Source organism: Centroberyx affinis, unplaced genomic scaffold (assembly GCF_046629955.1).
Source record: "Centroberyx affinis isolate AG114_WGS23_722 - 3 ecotype Tasmania unplaced genomic scaffold, CSIRO-AGI_Caff_v1 ptg001571l_1, whole genome shotgun sequence".
NCBI classification, from domain to species: Eukaryota; Metazoa; Chordata; class Actinopteri; order Beryciformes; family Berycidae; genus Centroberyx; species Centroberyx affinis.
The window spans coordinates 66,465-88,604 of record NW_027280022.1 but is presented as its reverse complement, the minus strand read 5'-3'; the positions used below and the strand labels follow the sequence as shown (position 1 = coordinate 88,604).

The following is a 22,140-nucleotide window of genomic DNA, read 5'->3' as shown; positions in this document are numbered from 1 at the left end:
ACTTTCTCTTTATTCAAGGGAATTTTGTCATTGCCAGAATTCATGTTTTGGTAATATAAACATAAGCACAGTCTCCAGCATGAACAGATATGAACAGTTATTCAGTTTCATTTTCTGATTAGATCTATCGTGAGTTTTACATATTATTTGATATGGCACTTTACTGTTCCATTATAGATGATACAATATACTGGATATTTTAAATTATTTGCCATACTGAGTACAACTCTTAGACTAAGTTAGTTTTAGGACCTTTGTCCTGCATGCATGTACTACATGCCCTTTCAGAGCCGTTACACTGCCAATTATGATTTGTACAGTTTAGATATATTTACTTCAGCACATCATCTGTGTAACTACCCCACTCATTTCACACTGAACAGTCTAAAATGGACAAGCTTGCCTGATATTCAGATGGATGAAAATGCGGCTCTCAAACCTCAGTCAGTGCAAATCAGTGTTCTTTTATGGTACTGACTCCACTCCAAATATAACACACACACACACACACCTGTATTGGTGGGATGGTTGTATACTATGGCAGTGAACACTGGATCACCCAAACCATCAGAACCTCCAGAGGATCCCCACAGTTTTATCTGTCCTCACACTGCGCTCCATAGCAGTATGCCTTTACAACTTGAACCAATTGAGCTCAAGTAAATGACCGGGCTAGGTCCTGACCCAACACACAGGCACCCAATGGGACTCAACCTCCACCCTCTGCAGCACGGCCTGGAGCTCTGCTAAGGCACTGACTGGGTCCTCCTTCACCAGGATGTAGTCCACCCAATGGCCGTAGCGCTCGTCCACCCGCTCCGCCGACTGCATCATCTCCTGCAGGTCCTCCTCCTAGTCAGCAGCAGGAGGGAGGGATGTTGATTTAGAGCAGTGTTTTAGATGCTACTACACTGTCCAGAGTGTATGCACTGATGGGAATTATTTGTATGTGAATTGATAACGAGTTTGGGAAAATGTGTGGGTGTAACTGCTTGTGAAAAGTCTTAAGTTAATTGAGTCTTAAGTACATTGATCCAGTATCTAATTTTGGAGTAGAGAGATATTTATGAATTGATGACAATTTAGAGTATGTACAACAAATATTTCAAATTACTAGTATTTGTGCAAGGTCTGTGTGAATATAAAGCCAATAATGGTTTAAATAATTAGCACCATTAACTAGCAGGTGCATAGCAAATACTGCACAAACAAGACATTCTGTATTGTGTGTGTTCATATTTGCCAAGACGGACAATTTTGGTGTGGGCAGTTTTCTTATGCAACTCACCGTGATCCCTACACTAAGTGATGAGGATGAGCCAAGCTTTTTGCATTGACTATTATGGATCCGAGGTCTCACGAAGATAACATATGGCTTGTACTCAGCGGTGCGTAGAGTCTTCAACGCCTGAAGGTGAGGAGAAAACCCATCATTAATAACCCAAACCACCAACCAGGCAGAACAGCACATGCTACAAAATACAACGTATTTTTAGGGATACATGTAATGTGAAATGTACAGTCTACTGTTTGCACTGTATGAAGTCCTGTTGTATTTGAACCAAGTGTATCAGTATGTACTGTGGAACTAAACTGTCGATGATGATGATAATACTTAATTTACTACTTATAAAAAAAAAGAGTTTATAAAGTGCTTTACAATAATCTATAAAAAAAATAGTAAAATATATGAGAACGGAATAAAAATGGGAAAGACATTCAAAAGAAAAGTGGTTAAAAATAAAAAATACATGAAATGAACATAAACAACAAATAAAAAGTGGGGGAAAAAAAAAACAATTAAAAGCAAGTGAGTAAAATTGGTTATTTAAAAAGATGACACTTTGTTGAATTTTTGCCTATTGTGCTTTTGCCCTGGTAGAAAAATCCCCTTTACTCTCGAGTCTAGACAGTGGGATTAAAAGCGCCCCTCAGCTGATTATGATACTAACCTCTGGCTGTACATCCACCAGACACACTTTGTTTCGATCTAAAATACTGTGGATGGACTCCAGACTGGTGCCGTACAGGTTGTCCTTATACTCCCCATACTCGATAAACCTGCAGAAATACATCATGAATAGTTCAGAAGAAGAACTGTAAAAACCTGCTTTAACTTTTCAGATGAGTGATTTTTTTCAATATCATTAAGTAGGCTATAGGTTATTTGAGTGTAGAGGTTAACAGTAAAGGTTATGGACTTGGCTATGAAAGTGATGTTTAACATTCATAATTCAAGTGATATGGGTTGACTAAAGTCAAGTTCAACTGCTCCAACAATTTCAAAACAGGCCTTTTTTACTGAAGGCTTCAATTAATCCTCATTGATAGGCCACATTCTTGTGCTCATTATATTTCTGAATCATTGTTAAATAAAAAGTGAACTATTTGATGCATTTTATGGCTTGATCACCACTATAATATCCAGTCTGAGCACTCGCCTGTTATTCTGGATGTCTGCCTCGAAGGCTGCTTTAGTAATGAAGTGGTACTCCACTCCCTCTCTCTCGTGGCTCTTCCTGGATCGAGTGGTGTCTGTGGGCCGCACCAAGGAAAGAAAAAAATTAATAACTGAATGTTTTGATGTATTTTAATTGGATCATAGGAGTTGAGGATGTTTGTTTGTTACTTTGTCCCCTGGCATGAATGCTGTGCAAAGTGAATGCTGAACTTTGGGCAAAGGAATCGCCTTGTAGGCATTGTGTGCAATACGGTCTTTCCCACTCCCAAACAGCAAATCATCAAGGATATGCTTACAAGCCATGTGCAATCATGAGTGACACATCTACTCTATACTTGTTTCTGGTGAAAAGCAGAAAAGGTCAAGATCGGTGCATATATTGCCATACCGTAGCTAGTGTGTTCATGTTGGTGTGGGTGTGTAAGAGATGATATTTACATTTACATTACTGATGCTCAGACCCAGAGGGGATAATAATGTCTGCAGCCTGCGTCCCTACAATGACAGCATATGATAGAGAAGTACAAGGTAATGAAATAAGCAGCAGGAAATGTAAAGAAAGGACTCACGAGGCACGGCCACACCGTAACGCCGAGGGTTCTCAGTGATCACCTTCTGTTTGAGCTCAGTGACGCGAGCCCCGAGGGAACCTGGGGCCAGACAGACAGTCACAGAATACACAGTTACGCAAGAAACAAATATGTATGCAGGTGGAGGTCTCTCCTAAAAAACTAGTACTACTACCACTACTGAGTCTAGGCTCTGTGGTCTTTTTCCACACCACATCTGGCTATTCAGCAACTTCTAACTGGAGATAGTCGTGTAAACAGGCAGAACCTTCTAGCTCTGGCCCACTAGCTCCAGAGATTTCACACTAAAGCCTAGATTTTAATCCAGATTGTCAGGCCAAAGATAGAGTTGAAGCCAGACTCTGAACATTTACACTCCCCGAGAAATCTCTCTGGTAAGAAGTCTTGTAGAAGCCAGATGTGAAAAAAGCCAAATTTTTACTAGTTTTATGGCATTCTGCATAGAATTTAATTTGGGCAAATAGGGCGAATCTACTGGGTCTCAATTAGAAGGGATGGGATTCTCTTCTCTATTGCAGCCCCATTTTGTGATTTAAGCTGACAAGATGGGTGTATTTTTACATATTAATCTTGCCAGGTGTAGCTTTAATAGCAAATACCAAACTGATGTTTTAAAATTAAAAGCATAGTCTCTTTAAAGCCGTAATGGACCTACCTATCAATACTATGAGGCGGGGCCTCTCACCACGGCGTGGCAGATATTGTGTTACTTCCTCATAAATCAGAAAGTCTGTCTGGTTGGCGTCCGGAGTGCGAGGTTCTCCCGGTGAACTCTGCCGATCTTTCTTGAGGCGGAAACTTCTGCGCAGGCCAGCTGTGGTCAAACACAGACAGACAGACAGGTGAGATGGACAGACACAGATCCACACACAAAACAAACTCTCTGAAAAGTCTACTGCTGATACCTGACACCCACACTGCCACTTTGAAACCTTGAAGTTGGAACTGAAAAGTAGCTAACTAAAGTTACAAGTTCGAGAAACAAACAACTGAAAATGCCCTCACTTTTAAATCACAGGTTATATCTTGGCCTCCCTGATTAAAATTCAAATCCTGATCAACGTCATTGCAGACAAAAAGCCACACCAAACAACAACGACACACTGAACAACACCAGTAGAAATCAGTAAGTGTACCTGAGTAAAAATCCCATGAGAAAGCATGACCACAGAAGGCAGGGGCTGCCTTACTCTTGGGAGAGACTACAGCTCGTATTAGACCATTTATTCAACCAGCTCATATCTCATCAACAGCATAGAAGCAGGTGAGCTTGGAAGCCATGCATGCTGTGTCTACCGATGCAAGAACCTCTTTGCCAAAAACAAAGAACCTGTAGCATGTAGCATGAAGACAGGTCATTTGTGAAGCATAATGAAACATAAATGAGCTGCCATGAGGTGCCATGAAGACCTTGTGAGAAGCTCAGTGGCTGTAGCATTTTGCACAAGAGCCTGCTGGAAACACACAGACCCGTAGATATAGTGCAAAGAGTGCTGAGCTTTTCTATACAGTGATAGGGGGTAAAAACACCCATAACACATCACCAACGATGCCATTACATTTTTAACTATTTTCATGAGCAATTCCTGACTATTTCAAACTGATCTCAATTTAAAAATGTAGAAGAATTAGCAACCGTTAAAGCATAACTCCGGCCATTTTCAACTTGGACGCTATTTTCCAACCAATTTCCATCATACCGATCAATTCAAACTTGCTTCACTATAGAACTACTTACTAATTCCTTGCCAGGGTACATGGCCCTCAAATATTGATGCTCACTCTGTAATGAGACATGTTGATTTAATTTTAAGTTTATCCATGACTTGACAACTTTCACTATTTATTTTGCCCTACTTTACACAGCGGCGCATGTAGACAGTAAAGCACCAGCAGCTGGCTGGCAAAGAGTAAACAAGGAAGTGCTCAAAATTGTATGAGAAAGGCATGACTTCAGATCATTTTCATTTACATCCTTTACCGACATGACTGAACAAGCAATCAATGTACTGACAAAAACATGCTTTGGATGCTTTTGAGGTATTGGAGAGCCACGCAAATAGCTCTATAGTGAAACAGTTGACGAGATTTTGGTCAGAATCGATCAGTATGATGGGAAAAGACAGGGAAATATGGTCCAAGTCAAAAATGGCCTAGAGAAATGCTTTGAGCCACAACATGTCACACAAAACCCACAGAAGCACGGTCACAGTGTTAAGAGCAGCCAGGAAGCCTGTCCAACAAACTGGCGAGACTGATCACTGGACTACGAAGACAACGTCACCCACTGGACAGGTGAACAGTCTACCTCTCTTTTCACTGTGTGGTTTTCCATCTACTTTTAACAGCTGCTGAGTCAGGTTACATCTGGTAAATGCATCTGGTGTTGTTTTAACTATTAACGAAATAACCCTTGATGTTTCAAAGTGTGAACGATTAATTGGAGTTGTTCAGCTGACACTAGTCTCCCACTGTCCAAAATGAAATCCAAACAAAACTGATAAAACAAAGCAGGACAAAACAAGAAGGTTTATCCTCTTAATCCACTACAACCCCACCCCTAAAAGGAATAGCTTGTTAATGTTAAAAAAACAAGGGATGGTTTAGTGCGTAGGTTAGCGGAGATGCAGTGCAGAGGTGATTCCTAAATTTCTCATTCGTCATGCCTCCTCACCTATGTCCTGTCCATTCAGAGTGCCCTCACTGTCACAGTCTTCTGTAGGGCGGCAAGCAAGAAGAGAAGATAGGGTAAGAGGAGGAGGGAGGGAGGGAGGGAGGGAGGGAGGAGAGGTAGGTCGGACGCTGAGCAGTCTGGCAGTCGCGGATTTGAGGTTAGAGGGCTTTGATGTTAGAACACAACAGGTAAGTGCAGCAACAGTGAGGGTCAGATGGGGGGCTGTGGCCACAAAGGCGATTAAAGTCAACAAAGGGTTAATTGTGGGGAAAAGTTCCACTGACACCATTCAGATAGTGTGTGAATCTATGGTGGGGTGTGAATTGTTAACAGTTTATTTGGATAGTCCAGTGTTGCAAAGTGGCAAAAAGTAGATGTAGAGTATCACTTGAATCGACTTTTTAGTGACACATTATCGTCACTTGATAAATAGTTGAGTATCATCATTGGACTATCCAAATAAAGTGTGAGAATAGAATTTCACTGAGAAATTCTGACCATTAAAACACATTGTTAGTGCATGCTGTGTTGGGATAAGAGCTTTGTTTTCCCTTTCCATCAGTCCACCTACCTCTGTCAGCCCGATCATCTGAGGTTAGCAATGCAAGGAATGACAGAGTATCACTGTAGAGAGTGACAGAATATTACAAACATGGTGCTGTCCTGTGGGTGTAGAAGATTATGAAGTATTATACACTGAATGTACAAAATATAAGGGACGGCTTCCTGATATCGAGTTGCAGCCCCTTTTGCTCAATCCACATCTCAGATGTCCCAAAGCTTAAAAATCCTTCTCTAACTAATCTGCTTCTTTTTATCTACATCTCCTCCTTTGGGGTCTTTATAGATTTAATAAGGGAAATCAATAAGGGATAATGGCTTTTACCTGGATTCACCTCCATGTACTTCATGAAAAGAGAAAGTGTCCCTAATATTTTGTGCATTCAGTGTAACTCAGTGTTGACTAAAATTCATCTTCAAACAAATATAAGCCAAATGCAATTTAATGAACAAAACATTTTCAGCCTTCCCCCCAAATGCTAGTATCTAGAGGAACTACTTCAACAAGTATTTCATCTTTCTTTTTTTTTATGCATCTCAGCATCTACACAGAGAAAGGTATAGAACAATACTGTCATCAGGCAGATATGCAGAATCCACAAATCTCTTCATGGGCAGATTATCGAATAGTAAAAGGTCACTTTAAGCAGGCAGATACAAGGAGACGGTCGGCTCGGCTGCCACACTTTGTTTGCCCAACCACTTTGTTTTCATTTTACCTCACAATTGGATGAGTGAATGAAACGATGGATTACGTATTTTAGAGATTAATTTGAGATTCCCTGCTCTCTGTTTGTAATCTCTTTTTCTGTGTCTCCTTTGCTAGATTAGATTAGATGTGCAATACAAGTGGTACAGATCCAAGAATAACAGCTTCATGTACATCCATGCTTATAGATAATGGAGTACAATTTGTGATAAGTAAAGATGGGAAGATCCCTTACTAACATGCCAAGGTAAAATAAACTTACATGTGGGAGTTTTAGGGGACACTGCAGTAGGGAAGGAGCCCATTTTCATCCTGTACCTCAGGCGCCTGGAAAAAAATGAATGAAAAGATAAAAGAGAATTTATTATTTTGGATTTGTTTGGGAAAACACTCTAAATGTGTCTGCGAGTCTTGATGTTACAACTGAGAAATCCAATCATGTGCCTGTCAACCTGGGTATCATGTCTGCGACTAAATGCATCATGACAAAATGCTTTATTACAACTGAGTATCACACTTTTTAAAACGCAATTTCTAAGCTTGTTGTCTGTAATAATTCTTAGATTCTTAAGTCGTCCTTATTATTGGCAAATTTATTATTGACACATTCTTCTTGAAAGTGGATAGGCCTGGCTACCTCTCCTGGAACTGTGTGGAGGGGATGAGTGCGGCGCGCAGGTTACAGTCTCCCACTCTCTTGGCCTGCCACCAGGTGGCGTCGTCCTGGCTCACCACCTGGAGGATGTCCCCCCTCTTGAAAGGAAGTCCCGCCTCCTGGCAGGGCGTGGCCTTGTCCTCGAAGGGCATGTAGTCGAACAGAGCCCGAAGGTAGACCTGAAGCAGATACAGTAACTCCAATAACTATTAAGAGATAAATCCTGCTGTTCATGATGAGAGATCTACAGTTGGTAAAGGTGCAAGACACCCATTAGAACCAATACCAGAGATTTAATTTGGAAAATTATTCAAAACATCAAGAATTAAATACAATCCTTTTTCCCTTTTCATGTTGGAGAACTCACCCTGCTTTCCTTCAGTCTGTCATCTTCTCCGACGGCTGGGATGATTTTGAGGGTGATGGAGCCTTGTGACTGGGACTGGTCAAAAACATCATCATCCACCATCAACTAGTCATCAGTGAATAATCACACAGTATCTGAACCAGTTTGATACTACATTGCAATTCAATAGATGTAAATGCTTCTTTTACCAGAATCTGACTAATTTCATCTGGCCTTTTGTGTATTATCAGATTTCCATTGACCTCTCGAAGCTCATCCCCCACATGCACCAGACCTGGAAACACACACACACACACACACACACACACACACAAATGAATATCCCAGTATGTGTAATGCCAACAAGAGTATTTTGAGAGTATTTTCCAAATATAAGCCCCAGATGTGAACAAAACAGACATAATTTTGCGTCGCCATAAAGTCCATGATATCGTCATGGCAACGGGCACGAGCAAACCCCTGTTTGTAATCTCCCAAGATGCAATCTCATGGCACTAATCTCAAGGATTTCATCTCCGTTGACAGTTGTGTTGAACTACTTCCATTTTAGTGGGGTCACACAACAACGTAATCTCCTCTCTTCTCTATCAGTATATCAGTATTGATAAGAAAGTCTGGTGTGGTGGGAAGGGCATTTTCTCTGTTCCCATTCAATATCTTAGAGCAGAGATTAATTCATTTTAGGAGTTAGGAGTCAGAGAAATGGCTTAAGGCCCTTTGTCAAATAATGTGATGTTTAATTGGATAGCTGGGTGATGAGCCAGGTTATTCTTAATTTGTTTCTATATATTTGACATGAGAGTGTGTGTGTGTGTATGTATGCAGTGTGTAATGTGTGTAGGTGTTGTTGCTCTCACCGCTGCGGTCAGCTGCTCCTCCCCTCATGATTCTGGCCACGATCACAGCGCCTGTCACCTCGTCTCTTCGAATAGTCGCTCCCTGGTGGAAGACACCAACCAATAAACCGGCTTTTTAGTTCATACCTAACCTTCAGTCCACTAACACAATCCTCTGGCAGACTGTTTGTGGCTGCCACCTGCTCCAAGTGTTCAGGTTGGTGGCTTTTGCAGCTCAATGTAAACAGAATTGAAAGATAAGGAACAATTTATAAAGTATGCCAAATCTCTGTATGACAGGGGTTTTTGATACTTGATCCTCTTGAGCTATGTTTTTTTTCCCCCCTGACAAAGGCTGCTATGCTGTTGAAATTTTGTGATTAAATTTCATATTTCTGTATCGTAGCAACAGCTGTGCAACCCACTTTCCTACTTTTAATCAGTGTTTTTCTACACTGGTTTGCTCTCCATCAATTTGTTGTCTGTTCCTCTCCCATTTCAGCTATTGTTGTTGTGCTCCAGCATCAACCGGTGATTATTTACAGAGAAGATTTCTTTTACCAAATCCTTAAAAGGTTTGAGTCCAGACATTCCATATATTTGAATAAGGTTTAAAATATTTGATCTCCATGTGGTGTGATTGACAGTTCAGCAGACTCAAAAGCGGCAGTATCACTTGCAAGATGAGATAAATCAAACACTTGTGTTTTTCAGAGAGGTTGTGAAAGGAATTTGAAGGATAAAACAGGAGGTTGTATCAATGGCATTAAGCTTTTAAAGCTCCCATTCTATCACTCGGTTCTAACTGTACTTTTAATAAGATATATAGCAGATATTTTGCCTTTTAACATATGTTTTTTGCTGCTGTTGTAAAACAACTGCATGACCATTTGAAAGTTTCATTCCAATAGCTAGTATTTCAGTGGTTGAACTTGAGGTGATTTTAATGGCTTTGCATTTGTTTCCCAATAGCATCATCCAAATATATAAAAGTTATTATGCTTTTCTATATTGTAAGAATTCAGAAAAATAAATTAGAGCTTGCAATCAAAGTGAGAAAATGGAAATTTTAACATATGTGTGAAAGAGGAAACAGGTCTTTACTTTTCCTCTCTGGTCCCACTCAGCAATTGTTTCTTGATAACTGCAAATTTATTTTTTGTCCTTTGCTCGAGGGGTTTTTGCTGAGCATGGATGCTCTTATTTTAGCATCACCCTGCTTCACGATGACACAGTTACATGCATTCACACCTGGTATCCTAGTTGGCCTCAAAGCAGCTCTATTGAAGCAAATGGGGTTAAAAGCCTCGCTTGAGGGCGCAGCAACAGTAGTTGTCGAGGAGGGGAGAGCGTTAGTTAGTTATTTTCCCAGTTGGTCGAGGGATTAACTGGTTTTCCTCAGGTGTGATGCCAGTTCTCACCAAGGGCTCCTTGTTCTTCACCAGGCGGACGATCTTCACCGACTCCTCCTCCAGGTCGTCGTCCAGCTCCTCCGGCAGTGGCGGCAGCACCGGGTCAAAGTTCTTCTGGGCCACCGTGTCATGAGCTGACAGCACGGCCTGCAGAGGACACACATGCACACACACACACACACATACACACACACACACACACACACACACACACACGCAGATACGATTTAAGAGGCTGACTGACTTGGCATGTGAAGACACTGAACACTGAGATGGAAAATGCAGTAAGAACGGTCAGTGTCAGAGTCTGAGAGAGAAACAGGACCAAGCACAGACAAAAGACAGAAAGAGAGCAAGAAAAATGAATAGCATTAGACACCAGAAGAAAGCCATGGGAAGGGGAAGGGGGGTCAAAAAGCAGAAAAAGACTGAGATGCAGAGAAGTGAAAGAAAAGGCAGAGAGAGTGACACAGAGAGAGAGAGAGAACATCCCCGCTGGGTACTTTTGCAAATGAGCGCTCCCATTTAAGAAATTGCTGTGTAAGTGTCACAAGCTGACTTCCCTTCCCACTCCCCACAAAGCCAATAAATTGAACATAATCACTTGATAAGTGTGATTAGGCAGGAATGTCTGCGTCTGAGGGGCGGGGCAGGGTTACAGGCAGCAGCGCCAAGGCTGGTATTATGTAATGGATGATCATCATCTTAGAGGGAAAATAAGAAGGTTCAGAAAAGGAGTGAGAGGCTCCGATGTTCAAGAGATCAGTGTGTGTGCGGGTAGAAAGGGAAACGGCATTGGCAAGCATTTGTCAGCTTGTGTGTGAGTATTCAATATGTTGCCCTAAGAGAGGGGGTCTGTGTGTGTGTGTGTGTGTGTGTGTGTGTGTGTGTGTGTGTGTGTGTGTGTGCGTACGTGTGTACCTTGAGGTGAGGAGTGCTCAGCAGGAGCAGCAGTTCCCGCTCATCATCCTCCATCACTCCACTCTGAAGCTCTTCTGCCAGCTGGCGATTCAGAAAACCATTAATAAAAATATTTATAGCTGTGTCTATGCTGTACCACTTCTTCCAATAAAGGAAAAATCAATATTAAAAAAATATATATATTATTTTTTATTTTTTTTCTCGTATGATCATATTTAATATTTATATTTGTTTTGATATTGAAATAATACAATCTGTTGAAAGGTTTGTTGCACTTACATCCTCTGCCAGACAGGAGGCACTGTGTAGAACTGGAGTCGGACTCTGTTTCTCATACTGCTTCAGTTTCTCATGGATCTGGGACATAACACAAATATGCAAGCACACATGAATGCACATGCACACACACACACACACACACACACACAGTTAGGATGGTGATGCACAGCACAACTTTTCGCACAACTCAGCATTATTACCTCCACCAACAAAGTTGGCAGGAGGTTTTGTTTTCACTGCTGCCCGTTTGTCTGTTGGTTTGCAAGATATCTCAAAAGAGTCAAGACAAACCATAACCAAACATAAACCATTAAGGAGGCTACTTTTGCAAGTTGGAGAATTGTTCAGCATTGGTGGAGGTTTGTGGTCTACCAAGTGCCTTCAAGTTGCTTTTTGGGAAAAACAATTTTTTGCAAGGAAATACAGTATGTGAATAGATGTTTCGCCCATTGGCGTGGCTCACTTAACTGCCAGTACTGAGGAATATTACCCACCTACATTTCCCTTAAACTTGTCTAATGTATCACCCTCCTTAGACAGTGGATTCAAAAAGACTTAATCTTTGCTGGACTCCGGCACTCTTTGGTACTGAGGATTTTCATATCACAGTCTAGCCACCAGCTCACACAAGTTATCAAACTATTCAAACAAAGCTGCTGTACCTTCATGAGGTAACTGAGGCTTTTCTCGCTGAAGACATCTTTGAGGAAGACCAGGTCCTCTTTATGGTTGGCATCAGGGTGGAGCTGAGAGGTGAGCAGAGCCAGAGTCTCATGCAGCCCTGCAATCACACAAAACAATCCATTTGTCTGCAACAATAATCCATAAATCACCTGTTTAACACACTCAAACTATATATGTATATGAAATGTGCCAATATATGATCTCACCAGGACAACATTTTTGCCACTCCTTTGCAAGTGATTTAAAGGTTGAAGTTAAGAAACGGCTAAGTGAGTACATGCTGAGTATATTATTTGTGTTTACATTCACAATTGTTTTATGTGAGCTCCAACAGCTTATATGGTAATATAGGAAAATATTTCAGTCAAATGCATTTGGTGTGAATAATTTTGGCAAACTGTTGATTCTATGTGGTGTAGAGAAGGGTTGGACACTGACAGTGCAAAGAATATACTGTAAAATACTGCACATGTATTATTTTTTACTTCTTCTTCTTCTTCGATCTGGAAATGTTAGATAGATAGATCAAGTTTTGGTATGCAACTGCACTTGTGACAAAGAGATAAGTCAGTATATCATCAAGGTTTGTTCAGGTCTGATTCAAGTCCAAGCCTCGCCAGGCCCAACAGAAACAAAATCCATCTGTTACTGTCAAAATAAAAGCCTGAAACCTTCCAGAAATTCAAAACATTTCCCATTTAAAAGGCATATGGTTGCATTTGTTTGTTAGAGTAATTTGCTCTCTAATTTCCGCCTGTCTAGAAGTGCAGTCACACACACACACACACACACACACACACACACACACAAATGGGAATATATCGTAACAGATGCACAGAGTTACAGCCAAAAATGAAAACTGAATACTGATACTAACAAGCCATTTCTCAATCAGCGCTAGTGACAATTTACACATTTTTGTGACAGTTGCTTGTTAAGTTGCTTATGTTATTCCTATTATACAACTGAGAATGGAAAAATGGTCCTTTCTCTCTCTGGTTGGGTTTGTTTTTCAGATGTTTTCAGACAACAAACATGGTGAGAAGGAAAACTCAGAGCAGCTGAACCCAACACTTCAGCCTGAGGAAAGGATTTCATTATTTGTTTGTTTGTTTATAAATAACTTCAATGTATTTGTGTGTCCACTGAATTTTGTGTATTTTGTGTACTTTTGTGAATTTGACTTCCTAATACAATTTTTGAGTCCATGTCCTGTTGAAAGTATTTTTCTTATCAAAAATCATGTCAGTTGCAGCACCACTTAGCCTTGACTTTCCAGACTAAGAAGAGCTGAATGGTGGTGTTCTGCTGGCATGGCTGGTGTTCTGCTGGCATGTCACCATAAAAAATAGATAAAGCTGTACATAAAGCAGGATTGATTCAGTGTAAGATCAACCAAAAAAGATCATTGAATTGTGTTCAATGATGTTTTGTGTCTGTTTTCAGTCCATTTTCAAAGTTGGCAAACAAATGCTGCATTAGTATTAGATTTCAATGATCCAATCCAATCCAAAATATGTTGATTTTTGTGTCTGTTTTCAATGTTGCATCAGTGTCAAATCAATAAGCAACAAGATGGTGAATCATATCAGGTTGCAGTGTTAATTCAGTGAAACTAACATTAAACCAACATTGATTCTAGGTTGCTTCGATGTCAGTTTGCTGGTCCAAGCCAACTTTAAAAAATGATGGTCTATCCCACATAAAAACTTGCAGTAAGCTCACTGTTGTCATCTTTGAACTTGTTATTTTTATCTCACTGTATGGTACACATGGCAGTGGGATACATATGAACTCAGAGTGTGTTTTTTCATTCACAGTATAAACATTCCTTACCGATCATACACAAAAACCCAAAGTTAAAGCATCAATTATGCATGATTGATGTATTAGCACATGCATTATGTATCCGAAACATATATAATACATCAGAGAGCATGACTGTACCTGTGCTTGCGGACACGATGGGCATGGCTTCAATCATTTAGAGGAGACTGGAGGGGCCAGATGGGATGAACAGGAGAGGAAGGGAAATAAAGAGGGTGACTCCTCTCCTCCCGCTCCTCCTCCCGGCCTCAGCTACGACCAAGCTGTCAAATCAGACACACAACAGGGAATGAAAATGCTTGCACTTTGATTCCATACACTCTATAAAGGCTTGCAAAAATAACAGTGCTTTTTGTGTGCAGTATAGAGTTAAACCCACTGAGACACATAGGCTACTGTAATTGATATTTCTCATGGGTATCTAAACGAAGAGAAATGATTTTCCATATGGGTTCAAACAGTCATGAGAAGATCAAAGAGTTATAATTTACATCTTTTCTGCCTGGGTAAATCAAGCCTTTTTGGCATAGAGATTATTATTGTTATTATGCCATGGAAATCAGATCCACACCATAAAAATCAGATTTCTGTGCCTCTGATGGAGCCAGAGACTAAAGACATCAGATTGAGTACAGTGAAGTAATACAGATATGTTTCACTAAACCAGAACTCACTTAGCAAAGTATATTATTTCTCATTTAAACGGCTGCAAACTGTATTTACATTTTTATAGGGCAACCAACCAGCCATGCTGTAACCCCTCTGACAGTGATGAATCCACCCCATTACTGCAGTGAAGCCTCCACATAATTAATCCTAGGTAATGGTTCCTGTCACTACTGAGGCGTAAGACACCAATTTCATCTCAAAACGTGTCACTGTCAACCCAGGAACAGAAGAACATGCGGGCAGACGATCCTGACCACCGCTGTCCAATAGGATCCTTCACTTCGTTTGTTCCCATGACGATGGTAACAGTCAATTCAAGTGGCTTAGAGATGAGATTGAATGAATTGCATCAGAGTTGTCTCACATTATTCACTTCACTGGCTTGGTATACAGAATATTGAGTTGTTTTGCTTCAGTCTGATATCAATACAAGAGTTTTTGTGACCATCTATTATATATTGATCAAGGCAGGTTTTTCAAAAGCCCAAGATCATATCTGTGCCACTGCAAGCCATTGCCCTTGAGCGGTGTTAGACTGAGGTTTGCCCATGTCCCAACAATGGATACACTGCACTTCTTACCCTTCTCATACAACACCAGTAAAGACAAAGCTATGTTTTTAAATTGTCACTGCACATAAATCAAATATCTAATGTGTGTTTTTGTAAGCCTGTGTGATGTTTTGAGCCATATGTGGACATCACCACTGCCAACACAGTGTAAAACATTAAGAACTGATAACACTGAAATACCAAGAGCCACAAAGAAAGACTGGTTGCATTACAAGCAATTAGCTGTGCTTTCAGTGCTTATCTATGAACTTAGTAAGATGACAGCAATGCTAAATGCTAAGATGATGAACAGATGGGAATCCATGCCTGGAGCTGGCAGTGCAAGTGTGCATGAACTTGGGCCCAGAAAGTACATTAGTGCACCAGAATTAGGGCCAAATATTCACCTTTCACAAATATATCAGTATCTGCTTATATTTCACAAGATTACAAGAGTACAAAAGTAATTTATGGTTGATTTCACATTTACAACAGACCTTTAACAAATTAACAGTCCAAAAGTCCAGCGTATAAGTGAATTTCAGAATGCTGGGTTTGATGATTTATGATTTATATTAAGTCATGAACAGTGTTAGTGACCATCTGTCTCAGTAACTCTTTGAAAGGCCAATTTAAGGCACATGAAAACAAACAACAACAACAACAACAATAAAATGGCAGATATACTGCAGGTAGAGCAGGTATGTCACTGATGTTATGGAGTTGGCACCTCCCACTGGATATTGTTAATTTTCCTCCCCAGGTGTCAGTGTAGGGACATCAACACATATTGCATTAGTCGGACCATAGTATGAACTTCAAAGCCTCCAGACTCTTATTTACAGATACCACACTGCACTGGTACATAAGGTGAAGCAGCAGTATAGCCTGGCTGACAGTCCGCTCCCTGTATACCTGCTGTAGCTGTTCCAGGAATAGATGGCTGTGTGGGTGGGAGGCCAAAACACCATTTGGAGCTCTGCTGCACACAACTGTGGGGGACTCACAGCAATAAGATGCCAGGTGAACATTGTGTGTGTGTGTGTGCGTGCGTGCGTGTGTGTGTGCTCACGTCCTGTTCCTACATGGAATATTCCCACATTATCTAATATCAACAGACTAAAGGGTTTAGCAGCTGGCAGCGAGGGGTCACAACCATCAAATCTACTCTTTGTGTATGTGGTGACAGAGAAATCAGAGTTGTTATCCAATCACATTCATCCATACCAGCAGATTAAAATCAACCATACCTATAGACACGCAAACCATAAAACCGATTAAGGATTTACAACTTTAAAGGACAAATCCACCCTAAAACATGTATTTTTCGTATTCCTGTGGATAACTGGCCAAACATAGACACCGTGACATCATGTTAAGATATTTCCAGTGTAGCAACAATGGAGTTTGATAGAAGAAAATATTCCAGCTATCTAAATCATCAACAATAAACATCAGCTTTTGGTGTCAGTCCTTTGGAATCAAAGAGCAAGGGCTTCTTTCTAGACTCACCATTTTGCACCAATCAGAGAAACTAAATTCTCCACCAACAGAAGCCTTAATAGACTAAGATGCAATGCAGCCACTGCTTTCATTTTTGAGGATCTGTCGTTGTTGAAATATAACCCTCTTTGATGTTTTTGTAATTTGAACACGTACTTTTTCACTACTGGAAAACATATTACTACTACGTATGAAATTGAAGTAGACAATGCAGGTTTAGGGAAGGTGGGTAGACAAAAAAAGTTAATTACAACATTTCATCATCAAATAACTGCTGGAATGCACTGAACATCACAGATTGATATCTAACAGTGTATGAGTATGCAAGTGTGGATTTTTCCTTCAGTCTCTAGGGCAGATGATATTTTTTTGTATGTCACTAGGACAGGATGACCTACTGGTTTAAGAGACTGTCCCATAGCTGAAAGATGACAAGTTTGATCCAAATAAGAGCTTATGTGTGTCTATCAACAGAAAGTGTCTTTAAGTGAGACACTGAAGCCCTGCCTGCTCACAAAGTCACTCTGGAGAAGCTAAATGCTTACAATACAAAGGAGGTATAGATCCAGCTAGGGCGCGAAATTGACTTTTTCATCTTTTCTTGGAATAAACATAGTGGTGTTTACTTTGAAATACAAACTGAAAAGTAAAAGGCTGTTTCTTTCTTTGTGGAAGCAACATTATGAAACAATCCCGTACCGTTTGTCTGCAATTTCCGAGCGAGGCAGATTGAGCTGGCTCATTTTTTGACACCGACAATTACCACAAACACACACTTGACTCAGCCAGCAGCACCTGATCAGTATGTTGGCAAAGCAGGTAGCTGACAACCCCTCTTTAGGTCTGATTAATGTATTGGCCAGACGGATGAATGGAGACACGTAGCAGCCTCATGATTTTCCACTCGGTTTTTTTCTTTGGCTTGTTTTTCCATGTTACTGCTGGTTATATTTACAGAAATGTTGCTGTTGTTGTTGTTATTCATGAGGGTTCATCTATGAAAACAAATAACACAAAGGCTAATTTATATTTGGAAAGAGTTGTTAAAATCATACATTTCAAATTTATTTTGCAATCAATTATTTACTCTTTGTAATTTTGCTCTTATTGTGGCATTTTATCTTAATAATTTTTACGTTTATGACAAAATGGTTATTTTCAGTTTTGCCTGGTGGGCCAGTGAAAACATACTGGCAACAAATGGAAATCTGAACTATTGGCCCAGCCGGGCAAGTAGAAAAAAATCTTAATGATGAACCCTGATTTCCCCTGATTTCCCAGCTGCCAAGGACATTTTTGGAAAAGGAAAAACTGACTGAGGACAGGTGAGCATGCTGCCAAAGTGGCAATTAGAACAGGCAGACTGACCTGCCTAGTGTTAATTTAAAGCCCAGGTTGGAACCATGTAAAATGCCTAAGGGTGTCATGCATTTACCTGCCTCAGACTGCTGATGCTAAAACAACCTCTCAACCTGCTCTGCAACATGCTGAACTGTGCTGTATCACACACTGTTATTGACAATCCCATGTTGCTGTGTGTGCAGCTGTAGTCCACCAGCCACACATGAATGCTGATGGCATCATTACACATAAATGAGAATTCAATGACCTTCCATTCAGCTAGCTGGAAGATGGACGTACCATAAATCATCTCAATTTTGTTTTTGCTTTGTTTTTGTTTTTTGTTTTGAGGTTACATGTTTTTGAGCCCCTTGTTTTTTTTATCATAAATTCAGAATTTGCACCTCTTCTTTCTGTTTTTTTTTTTATCACTGTACTTTATCTGTATTTTATATAACTTGGCTTCTATGTTTTATCACTGTGTACCCTAAACAACTACACTAAGACGTACTGTACATATGTACGTAAATACACACATATGGCCAGATAGATAGAGAGGCAGACTGGTGTCATCAGTATTCTGTAATCGTTATGCTGTTGGTGTCCAGGCAGGATCATCGTTGGATCATGACCTGACCCTTGACCTTCCCGCAGTAAACAACCCTCACTGAGGCATCAAGAATAATTCCCCCAGATTGCTTCAGTCCAGTTGCTGCACCGCTACCATCATGTCCATCCCTTCACTCCCTCTCCCCAGCAGGGCGTTTACATGGTGTCATGAAGGCAAAATGCCTATAATCAGGCAAGGAATAGCGTACATTCTGCCAAGCCTGCCCAGCGCTACAGTTTTAACTAATTACCTTGGCCAATGAGGTTATGTTTTCACCCGTTAGTTTGTTTGTTTGTCTGTCTGTCAGCAGGATACCTGAAAAACACATGGACAGATTTCCAGGAAATTTGGTGGACAGACAGGCTTTGGGCCAAGGAACAATTGATTAGATTTTAGTGGTGATCTGGATCTGGTAATACTGCCATTAGATGATTATCATTTTTTTTTGTAGGTTCAAGATATCAATTTCACTTAAAATGTAAGTGATAGGAATGATGTCTTGTGCTTGTGCTTGTGTGGAGAATTGTGCTCTTCAAGTCGTCTTCTAGTTTGTACTGTGTTTTTTGTTATTTTTTCCAGATTCAGAGATATGGCTCGTTTGTTTGTCCTATAAAGAAGAGATTAGTTTTGACAGGCTCAACATCCAGTTAGGAAATCCATGATACAGGACAAGACAAAGTTGAACAATTACAATTTCTACTGCTGCATCTTCTGTCGCTGCGATCAATCTCTCTCCGTTGTCTTAGTCACCTCGCATTGAAAATGAAAGACATCCAGCTTGCTGTCTGTCAGCCTGATGCAGCGTGTGGTGACTGATGTAGTCAAAATTCAAAAAGAGCTGCATCTCTTTTTGAATTTCAACTAGATCTCTCCCATCTTTGTTGTCACTGCGAACTTCACACGTCTCCACTCTATCTAGAAAATTTGGCTCAGACAGTAATGTTGAGGCTTAGCAGGGTGAAGAAGTCTTGTACGTTCTCTCTCTCTCTCTCTGCACACTTGGCCCACGTTCCTGACCCCCTTTCCCTCCAGCTCTCTCGCTCCCTTCATCCTCCTCTCTCTCTAATTACAAGAGGCTGAGAAGGGCTTAGAGTGGACCTCTCTCTCTCTCTCTCTCTCTCTCTCTCTCTCTCTTCACTCAGTGAGTCTATCATCTAAAGACTCAGGGTTCCCACCGGCCATATGGTGGTGTTATCTAGTCTCCTTGATTTAAGACTACACTGGCTTGTGGCTGTTATGCATCACTGAGGATTTCAATGAATACAATGCAGTGGATTAGACTTGACTTGTAGATTAGTAGAGGGATAGAATCGCACCAGGGATGGAGCCAAGGGTAAACTGAAACAGAGTTTTGCCACCTTTGCAGGCTAATATAAATGTCTATGAAATTCACTGAATACTTTGCATTCAGTATTACCAGACGGACAGTAAGAACTCTACAACCTGTGAAAATGAAGGCCAAACTCATCATACTGGAACCTACAATGTCTTCACAATTTATTCCAACTAGAGCTGGGCAATCAGTCAATATTATCATTTATCGTGATTAAATAATCATATTGAGTTATTGTGATACACGATTCTGTTGTCAATCAATGACAATGATAAAAAGAGTTTTATCATACTTCACATTACTATGCAGTTGGGTGCATATGGGTTTGCATATGTTACAAGATAGCTTATTATATCAATATCGAAATAATGCTATTAATAATTAATTTGTCCATATCACTAAGCTCTACTTACAGTCACATCGATCTGGTCACTGCTATAAGTTAACAATCACGTTCAGGTTTGTTTATTTATATAGCCCTTTATCACAAGCATGTCTCAGAGGACTTTACAGAGAATGAGCCTAGCTAGATCTAACTACACCAAAATCAGTGGTGAACAAAATTATATAGAACAAGTATAGCGAAAAGCACCAGACAGACAAGAGCAGATTTTAACAAGACAAACAATCTACATATACAATACAATACAATATCAAGGAAAAATGGCATGAAACTCCTCATCCGCACAGACACAGACAATCTGCACTTGCACTAAATACTTTTTTATTTGTACTTAGCTTTAAAATCTCCATTCCTGTTTATTTATTCATGCCTCAAAGGACTTTACAGAGAACAAGCCTACCTAGATCTAACAAATCAGCAACCGCAAGACACATGAGAAAGCAGAATTTAATACCATGCTGAAAACTATTTGTGGTGGTGGTTGCTGGCCATATGATAATCACCTAGCATTTTTCATCCACCCTCTCATTTACCACTACATGTCCAAATGGCTGACTAATATAGCGATGAGTCCTGAGCTGGTGACAGTTTTGTGTTCCTTCTTGCTTTTCATAGAATTATCTTTTCATTGTCTTTTTACTGTTTCATAACATCGAGCCTTGTTTCCAGGCATGATTTTCTTTTGTGGCTAAAAAGAGACTGGCTGCTGCCCCTTTTATGGCAGTACTTGACCATGGTGACGTTTTATATTCACATGCCTCATTTTTATGCCGTAGACACTGTGTCTCATGGAGCATCGAGGTTTATGACTGACTGTTAAATCCTCACTCATTGCACCTTTTATGCTTGGGTCTATTGTTTTAGTCATATATCCACTCATAGACTTACTCACTGGCACCACTCTGTGTCTGCCTCCTTGTTATTTCTGCTCCGTTATCTTTATAAAGCGTGGTGATTCTGACAAACTTATTCATCATGCAGGCAAACTGAGCAACGGCAGAATCTACAGTCGAGCCAATGTGGCATTTTATCATACGGACATTCTGTCCAAAGAGCTTAACCTTATGTTATTGTCCTCTCTACTTCCAAATACACACACACACACACACGCACATTCACACACACACACACACACACACACACATATACACACACACACACACACACACACACACACCGCCTGTTTGCCAGACTCGTTTGCTGGTGGACGGATCCCGAGAGAGAGACAGAAAGGGGCGAGGTCGCACACACACACACAGCCAATGCCATCTGCCCACCAGTGTGTGTGTGTGTGTGCGTGTGTGTGTGTGTGTTGGAGCGTGATACTATCTGTAATACCATCCACCACCTATGATACCACCCACATGCCTGGTCTGTCTTATATTACAATGTCCAGATATTTGGATACGAGAGATTTCATTCCAATATGTGCTTTGAAAAAAAAAAAAAAGTTGTCTGATCCACATTTCTCTATACTTCTATATAAATCAGATGATCGCATCCTCAAAGGTATTAAAATAATCTACAGTCACTCCACAAATGATTCATAGTGAGTTTCTCATTTTAGAATGAAATTCTTCATATTTCGTTCCAAAAGTGGAAAACAGAAATATCTTCGGTCTGCATTCCAAACTCAGTCAAAAGCCAAGATATTTTCTACAGCATGTAGCAGTAAGGATTTCATTATTCTGTGCAGTTCACTTCAAAATCCATTTGATCTCAACAAACCAAAATACCTTCTTGAAGCGATAGTG

At 40.4% G+C, this 22,140-nt stretch overlaps 1 protein-coding gene across 1 annotated transcript; it reads right to left on the bottom strand.

Moving 5' to 3' along the window:
- Nucleotides 1-672: 672 nt before the first annotated feature.
- Nucleotides 673-14,133, bottom strand: LOC139650906 (MAGUK p55 subfamily member 3-like). Its single transcript, XM_071527699.1, has 19 exons — nucleotides 14,097-14,133; nucleotides 12,128-12,246; nucleotides 11,466-11,543; nucleotides 11,187-11,267; nucleotides 10,275-10,412; nucleotides 8,875-8,956; nucleotides 8,206-8,291; nucleotides 8,018-8,092; nucleotides 7,633-7,829; nucleotides 7,258-7,322; nucleotides 6,297-6,314; nucleotides 5,726-5,767; nucleotides 4,188-4,253; nucleotides 3,707-3,865; nucleotides 3,031-3,111; nucleotides 2,442-2,535; nucleotides 1,953-2,061; nucleotides 1,289-1,408; nucleotides 673-852 (listed from the first exon to the last, which is right to left on the bottom strand). Exons 1-19 carry the CDS (start codon nucleotides 14,131-14,133, stop codon nucleotides 673-675), a joined length of 1,827 nt encoding a protein of 608 aa, XP_071383800.1.
- Nucleotides 14,134-22,140: the final 8,007 nt, after the last annotated feature.